The sequence below is a fragment of the Thunnus maccoyii genome, chromosome 6, assembly GCF_910596095.1.
Source record: "Thunnus maccoyii chromosome 6, fThuMac1.1, whole genome shotgun sequence".
In the NCBI taxonomy this organism is placed as follows: Eukaryota; Metazoa; Chordata; class Actinopteri; order Scombriformes; family Scombridae; genus Thunnus; species Thunnus maccoyii.
In genome coordinates, this window is record NC_056538.1 from 14125981 (window position 1) to 14134363 (window position 8383).

At 36.6% G+C, this 8383-nt stretch overlaps 1 protein-coding gene across 1 annotated transcript; it reads left to right on the forward strand.

The window, feature by feature from the left end:
- The first annotated feature begins 4423 nt into the window (after positions 1-4423).
- rnf7 (ring finger protein 7) lies at positions 4424-6588 on the forward strand. Its single transcript, XM_042414344.1, has 3 exons — positions 4424-4669; positions 4813-4860; positions 6119-6588. The coding sequence occupies exons 1-3, from the start codon at positions 4504-4506 to the stop codon at positions 6235-6237; spliced, it is 333 nt and encodes a 110-aa protein (XP_042270278.1). The 5' UTR covers positions 4424-4503; the 3' UTR covers positions 6238-6588.
- Positions 6589-8383: the final 1795 nt, after the last annotated feature.

The window sequence follows — 8383 nt, forward strand, 5'->3', positions numbered from 1 at the left end:
TTGGGAGGGCTGTACGTTGATTGATTGAGGCAAATCTATACCAGGTCACACCTGGCGTTTAAAATATGAAGATATAAATTAAAGATAACACATGCATACTGTGTAGGCTATCTCCATGCTGTGCCTTACTCAGAAACACACAGAAGGGATTTGTCTCATTTATCATATCGAAAGAAATGGTAATGTTATCTGCTGTGAGGTGGGTTTGAGACAACATGATTTTATTTAAAACCTAAATTTAGAGGGCCTCGTGGCACCATGCCTGCATACAGTATACATGATGTAAAACAGATTTCTGTGTGTTACTGGTTGTGTTTTAGGATGGGAGTAAATTCAGTGAGGAACGAGAAGAGTGCACTCGATAGAGTTCAGATCTCCACCAGGTGTGTACAGTCGAGATAGGGGCGAAGATAACAAAAATGGGGATGTATTCATCCTGTATTGTTCCTAACTTTAGTGGATCATAACATATCGGAGATGGAATTAATCTGCAGATGCTGCAGTTCAAGATTAGACCAAAGTTTTCTATGGATGTCAGTTTTTGAGTCACGACAAAGGCCAAAATGTGGCCTGCAACAGACTAAGTAAGCTTTGTTTTTAGCCTAGCCGATTACCGGACATGCCTTTTGCTATGTCGTAACGGAAATCGTAAAATGGCGAGGACTGCTAACAAGATGAAAGTGTAAGCTTTTGGCATTATACAATAGGTTTTTCAAACCTCTCACAAGAGATCGTTGAGCATACAGTGATAAATGTGCACTACTGATAAGTCCAGTAGTATGCAAGATTAGCTGCAGACAGATACACACAGACACACAGACACACACACACACACACACACACACACACACACACACACACACACATGACCAAACACATGATCTCCTTCCAGGCTTAAACCTGGTGGAGATAATGAGTATCCACACACACTACATCAAGGATGACTTGACAGTGCACTCCCATCTCAGCTGGCCCCTGAACTTTTTTTCTGCCATCAGGTTTGTTTGAGGAATTCTCAAGAAAAACAGATGTTGCTTGCCATGATGCCTGTTCAGCTTGCTCTTGAGAAAATAGACTCTGTGAGGGCAGAAGTGGTGCAAGACAGACAGCAGAGATGGATGAGACACTCCCATAGTGCTTTAGGACTTACACTCTGACTAGTTAGCTGGTATTTTAACTAAACACACTATTAGTGTTTGCTGTCTATATTGTCTACTGTAAAAGGTGAATGCTAGTGGTTTCACAGCTTCTGATCTGTTTGTGCAGAATTTTTGATTGCTGAAAGAGAGAAAAAAGTCTATATTTTTGAATTAACAACTGTTAGAATAAGGCGGCACTACAAAGCTGATAGATAGAGATGTGTAAACGTTATAGGAGCATCACTGATTTACAGATTAACTTCTGTAAATCTGGTGATGCTAGATCACATTGTCAGACTAGGTTTTAGTAGTTTATGAGCTGACATTGAAACCCACAATGTATTCATAATGTTTGTATGTAATTGAACAAGTGTAAGAAGGCATTACTGAACATTTGTGCCATTAAAAATCATGCCCAGTGAAATTAAATGAAAAGACATCAAATAAAGGAGCTGAAAACCATTTGTTTTCACCAGAATTGTATATGAAGCAACTCCTTAATCTCAATTATCTTTTGTTCTTAAATTTTAGATTTTTCATTCATGCATTTTCATATGCAGGGTGAATGAGGGTTTGATACTATATACAGGTGCATTAAATTATACATTTTCCCATAATAATGAGTAGATGGACTTATTTTGACACATTTGATGGGAGGTTATTCAAGAAGAACCTAATGCAGGGATTCTTATTTCTGATTGCAGGGGCAGCATAAGAATAGTTTAACATTGACATTGAATGTCACACTGTGAAGTTTAATGCGGGATGTCTCTTTCACATTCGAAGGGAGTACTTCATCATCACTTGCAGACAGACATTTGTTTCAATAGCATCTTGTCCATGAGTTCATGGTTAAGTTTACAATGAAACTCAAGAGTATTTATTGTCTCAAAAAGAGAAGTTGGCTTCAGTCACTTCACGCTTAACTGAACAACTCCCCTCAATATTTAATGAGAGTCTGGTATTAATTTGGCTTATTTTAACATATTAAAATAATTTATTCTTAGATTCTACAATGAACAAAAGCTTCCACACTGAGAGTCTGGCTAAAGGATATTGTATAAATCAAGGTCAAGCACAGCAAGAACAACCTTGAATCAATAAGATTTGGGGAAGATGCAATAATTTAAGAGAATCTGAAAAAAATCTTCGAGTCAAAACAAGGGACTGAAACATCTTTGAAACATTCAGAGGAAGGACAAAATTTACAAAAGTTATTTATTAGGCCTTTCGTCAGTGTGCATAAACTTTACAGCATGAGAGAAGCAGTCGTTAAACCTGATTGAAGACAGGTGTTACCTGATTGGTACATAACCTAGTGAGCAGAGGTATTTAGTGCCTTTTTTTCACTTCTTTCCTGCAATACAAATAAAATTTAAGTTAATAAACGCTCAGCCTAGTGTTACATCTGCTACTATTTGTCAGAAGAAAAGACACATTTAGACACAGAGCCTCCAGTACACATAAAGAAACAGACACACATGGTTTAGAATATAATTTATTGTCCACAGAATTGGACATTTTACCTTTGGGCCAACAGATGGCAGTATCATTATTAAATTATGTATAAATATATGTATTCATATAAAGAAGCAAGTGCCTGAATTTTATGACTACAAACTTTTTTGTGTTACACATTATTGATAGTTAATAGTGTGTGTGTGTGCGTGAGTGTGTTTGTGTGTGTATTTTGTTAGTATATTTTTGACTTTATATTTTATATTTTAAATGTACATTTGGTATAATAACAATTGTCATACAAAAACAGTAAAAAAAAAACATAAAAACCGGAGGAGTCCAAAGTCCATTCACTGTGAGTCATTTTAGAGTTCAAATAAAATGTTCTAAACTTCCTTTAAAATATTGAAAGTCTTCTTGGCTTTTTTTTCTTCACGTCTTCAATTAAGGTGCCATAATGCTTGAGTTCAACAACAAACCAATGAAAGCAGTTTTGGAGTCAGACTATTTCTTGCAGATATGTAATTTACCAAGTTAGGTAGGAGGTAGAGGTAGGTAATGTTGCTATCCATCCCACTGAACACAAAATATAACATCAAATATATCCATCTGTACATTAGTACACATTTTCCTATATATAAAGTTTTGCATATCTAATCAAAATAAATTTGAATGAGCACAGTGAAAAAACAAATGAAATATTGTTTCCCTATCTGACTTGCAAAAAACACAGGCATAGTCTATATTTAGCCTAAATCTTTCCCACACTTCCTTTACAGGACAAATTTGTTGTAAAAATCGAATTGAAAAATCTTGAAGGATACTCATGTTTACCATTGCTCCGGTTTGAAGGCTTTTATACTTTTGTGTACTTGTGTGTATTTATATAATTCCATTACTTTATGTTTCTGAAACTTCCTTAATATATTTGCTAAGTATATTTTTTAGTAATCTTGTATTTTTAATAGTTACGTTTGTTTAAATAACTTATTCGGCAAGTGTTTTTGATGTGGGAGAAACAGAATTTCAATTCAATGTACTCTAGTACCGAGAAATGACAATAAAGGAATCTTGAATCTATTATTAATGTAGTATTTATTTTGAATACAACAAGCCTTTTCCCACTGTTAATCACCCATTATGGAAGACCAAAACTGTAAGTGTACATTTGTTTTTTGGGGGTAATATATTAATGATAATATATTAATCATATATATGATTGATATTATCTACATTGAGAGGACAACACCCCCCCCTCCCCCCCAAAAAAAATATGTGTGTGTGTAGCCTTAGCTTCTCTCTTTACATATATGCTCGAGTGTGTGTTTGCAGTCTTATAACTATGCATCCCAGCACATCTCCATGCATGATGCCCTAACAAGAGTGGTCTAACTGCACAATGTTGCCCTGAGGTGACGAACAAAAACACTGTTTTAGTATATAAATAAAAACCAAATGTCTTTAAACAATCAAATATACATCTTTACATACCCCTAGACATGCATATATAAGTAATTATAGTACATACACTCACCGGCCACTTCATTAGGTACACCTGTGCAATCTAATACAATCCAATACAACAGAAAATTCTACATTTACAAAGTTTATACATGTTCAGTTTTTGTTGACATTGTCAGAAATGTGATAATTCTGCTTTATGTTTATTACTGAGGTCGTAGTGGGTGGTGGTGTACTGGAGTGCATTATATTGAAAAGTGTTCCTAATATTTTGCCCCCCTTAATGGGGTGGACATAATATTAGGAGCAGTTACTTTATATCCTAGAAAACAGCGCCCTCTCCTGTCGCTATGACAACAAGACGCTTGCTAACCCAGCTAGCATCGGGGCTAGCATCGCCTCAGTTCCGTCCATTTTGTTTAGCCTAGCTAGCTGTGTAGCAGAGATGGATGACGGTGACGAGCCGGGTATAGTCCTCTCTCACAACACTTCTTCGGGCTCTAAGTCGGGCGGGGACAAGATGTTTTCCTTAAAGAAGTGGAATGCTGTAGCCATGTGGAGCTGGGACGTTGAATGTGACACTTGTGCCATTTGTCGGGTGCAGGTGATGGGTGAGTCTGGGGAGCTGACGGCGTTTAGTCGGCTACTAGCTCAGTCAGTGAAGCTAACATGGCTAATGTTACCCGGCGTTAACTAACAGTTATCTGCAGTCCCAGGCGTCGTGCAACTGTAACGTGTCTTTTTTCATTTGCAGACGCTTGTCTCCGATGCCAGGCGGAAAACAAACAGGAGGATTGTGTTGGTAAGATCATGTCAGCATTTAAAAACTTGTTAGTAGTGTTTAGTGTTTAGTCATCACACGACTAAAGCTACTCAGCAGGTTAATCCAACCAGCTAACCTCAGCTAGCTGTCACGGAAATCCACCAAGCCAGATAATCACAGAGGAAGGAGCTTTAAATTCCTCTTTTTACCGTTTTAATGTCAATCAAATGTACTTAAATCAGCCAGAATCTGCACAGAGAGACAGTGAAACACATTATTTAGTTATATAACGTTTGAAATGAATGTGATAATGACATAAGTCAACATTTGATAAGAGCTACATGCAAAGTAACTGTTATATAACTAATGTGAGTAAAGCAGTGCAATGCATAAAGACATATATCATGAACCAGTTAACAGTACAATATACCAGTGGATTACTGGATACCTACACTATAAACCACTGACATAATCTAAATTAATATAACTGACAGTTAGTGCTCAGATGATTAATTGATCATCAGAATATAATGGAACAATTTCGATAAATTGATAAGTTGAACAATATAGCAAAAACATTTTCCAGTTTCAGCTTCTCAAATGTGAGCAGACGCTGCTTTTCTCTGACATCAGTTTAAATTTGTCTTGATTTTGAGCACTGGCTGAACATATCAAGAAAAAGATGACGCAGTAGCTTCTGGGGAATTGTGAAAGGCCCTTTTCTTTATTTTCTGACATTTTATAGTCTAAATATTTAATTGTGAATATGAAAAATCATTTAGGAATTAAATGATATTGAAATAAATGGCTGTTCTGGTGCTGTATTGTAGTCACTGACAGTTTTAGACTGTAACAAAAACATGCTTTAGGATAGTTTTTAAATGTAAAAAGCTTCAGTCAATTTGGATTACCTACCATCATTTATTCTGTAGATGGGATTATTCCAGCTTTTTTATAGCCATCTTAGAGTAAATATTGTAAGCATTATTTATATGAAGAAAGATATAACAAATACCATATTTGTAAGTTTCTTTTTTCTGAAAATGTATCATAACCAGCTCAGTATATTATAATTTCTCCTTTTTAGTAGTCTCTGTAAGCTTCCCCACTACCTTGTTTCACTGCACTGAAGCACAACACCAAGAGATGTGATTTTTGCAAAAGTGTGATACTGAACTGAAATCATAGTGTACATAAAAGTACCAGTTAAAAGATAATCAGTTTTATTCCCTGTTGGTGCTCGTCCATTATCTCTCACCATGTCACTCATCATGCTCTGTCCGTCTCTGTCTTTCAGTTGTGTGGGGAGAGTGCAACCACTCCTTCCATAACTGCTGCATGTCTCTGTGGGTGAAGCAGAACAATCGCTGTCCCCTCTGCCAGCAGGACTGGGTGGTTCAGAGAATCGGCAAATAAGCTCCACCTCCAGGCAGTCTCATTCTCAGACTACACCTGAATGCACCCAAAAGTGGTGTCAGACTTGACAATGATCATTACAGAGCCACTGTCTACAGCTCCCCTCCTACATATGATTGCATGTTCCAGTACTCCAAGTGGCGAAGGAGGAGTATGGCCAAAATAAAGCAGCGCAGACTCCTTGGTCACCGATTGGTTGATATGACCTGGAAGGATGAAGAGTCGTGAAGAGATGGATGAAACTTGTTGCAGTGTTTGGTCATTTGTTAGCGTTACATTATTGTTGGTGGTGGTGTTTGGCACATCTTGAATATGTGACTGTTTTTTTAAGAATAAAAAACATTGTGTATAGCTGTAAACATTGTGTTCAGTTTGTGTATGTATTACTTGTGTGGATAAGCTTGGCAAATAATTAATATAAGCAATATAAATTGATGCAGCTCTACAACAGATATTCAATACCAGATTTGAAAAAGTGCACATTGGCCTGCTAAATACTGAGTAGCAAACATTTTTTTGTTATCAACAGAAACGTCTCTGTTGGACCAAGAATTAAAAGCTGTCAAGTACTAAAATTTGGCACCAAATTCCTGCTAAAATTGCTATGCAGCTTTTCTTTTTCTTTCATCAGACAGTTTCTGAATCAAAGCATAATTATGCAAGTTTTAGACTATTGTACAACTGCTTTTGTGGAAAATGTTTAATAATAGTTAAGTAAAAGTTCAGTTTTTATAAGATAATTTCTCAAAAATATAATTTTAGTTTTGGTACTAAAACAGGTATCATGTCTGCAGTATAGAGCTTGAAGGACGAAGTTATCTGTTAAATACATGTTTTTTCGCATTTGAAATAGTCACTGGGAAAGGGCATCATCTCTGACTTGGCACCTTTAACCTCATAACCACCTTGATCTTAACATCAACTGTTTATCTCCACTGATACACACACTCACAAAATGAGCAACTTTATCTGCACAGTAACCGGAGGTCTAGATTAATCCAGTTTAGGTGCCCATACTGTACATGAGATCCTGATAGACAAGATGTGTCAGAATAAGCTACTAAACACCACCATAAGTACTTTGGCAGTCAAAGTGAACTATCTGGAAGGCAGCCATGTTAACCACCATACCACCACTAGCGTTTATGTTATACATGGATGGTAAGGCTGGGCTACTTCCAATTCAAAGCTTAACCTTCTCATTGCTTTCAATGCAAGGCGAAACCCAGCCAAGATCAATGAAATTTAATGTGATAAATGTGCACACTGTGGAATAATTACATGGGATTTGATGATAATTAGAATTTTTCAAACATATAGAGTGCATCAACATGTTAAAAATGTTTTTGTGGATTTTCTGCAGCTGCTGTTGTGTAGGACAGTTCGTGTTCCTTGTTGAACACAGTTTCTTTGTTGGGGGAATATTGTAAGAGGGGAAGACTGATTGGGTTAATTCACTTAGACGTGCAACTAATGACTGGAAGATCGTAGCTTCAAACCCGTTGACCATGTGAGGGAAGTGAACATGAGGCACTGCCTGACGTCTCATCCAGCAAATTTCACACGAGTAGGACCCTGAATGTGATGTTTAATTGATATTACGGCTGCAGCTAACAATTATTTACATTATCAGTTAATTCTGCCAATAATATTCTAATCATCTATGAAATTGATTTAATTAGGAAAACTGTGACAAATACGAAACACAATTGCTAGAGCTCAAGGGGATGTCAGCAAATATCCTGTTTTGTCCTGAGTACGTTTGAATCCCAAAGATATTCAATTTACTATAATGTCAGACAGGAGGAAGCAGAAAATTTTATTTGAGAAGTATCTGATAAGCTTAACCATCAAATTATCAATACAACCATTACCATGTGATGCATCTTTATACAGCAACACTTCATACCAACTGTGTTCTCAAAAGATAACAGAGTTCATACAACATTTCTCTGACACTTTCAGAAAATATTGAACCTTTTCAGCTTTGGAAGTGTAATATCTATAGCAAGGCTGTTTAATTGCATTAGTTTACGCAGGTGTTCATGTTATTTTGTCCACACAATGTATAAGCGGAAGTGTGGCAATAGTCCACTGTTGTGCAGAGGAATATTGATGATCAGTATGTATCTCAGGGGCTTTTAAA

Coding starts and splice junctions, on each gene's coding strand:
- rnf7 (XM_042414344.1), top strand. CDS start 4,504: ATGGATGACGGTGACGAGCCGGGTATAGTCCTCTCTCACAACACTTCT. Junction 4,670..4,812: donor TTGTCGGGTGCAGGTGATGG/GTGAGTCTGGGG, acceptor TTTCATTTGCAG/ACGCTTGTCTCCGATGCCAG. Junction 4,861..6,118: donor CAAACAGGAGGATTGTGTTG/GTAAGATCATGT, acceptor TCTGTCTTTCAG/TTGTGTGGGGAGAGTGCAAC.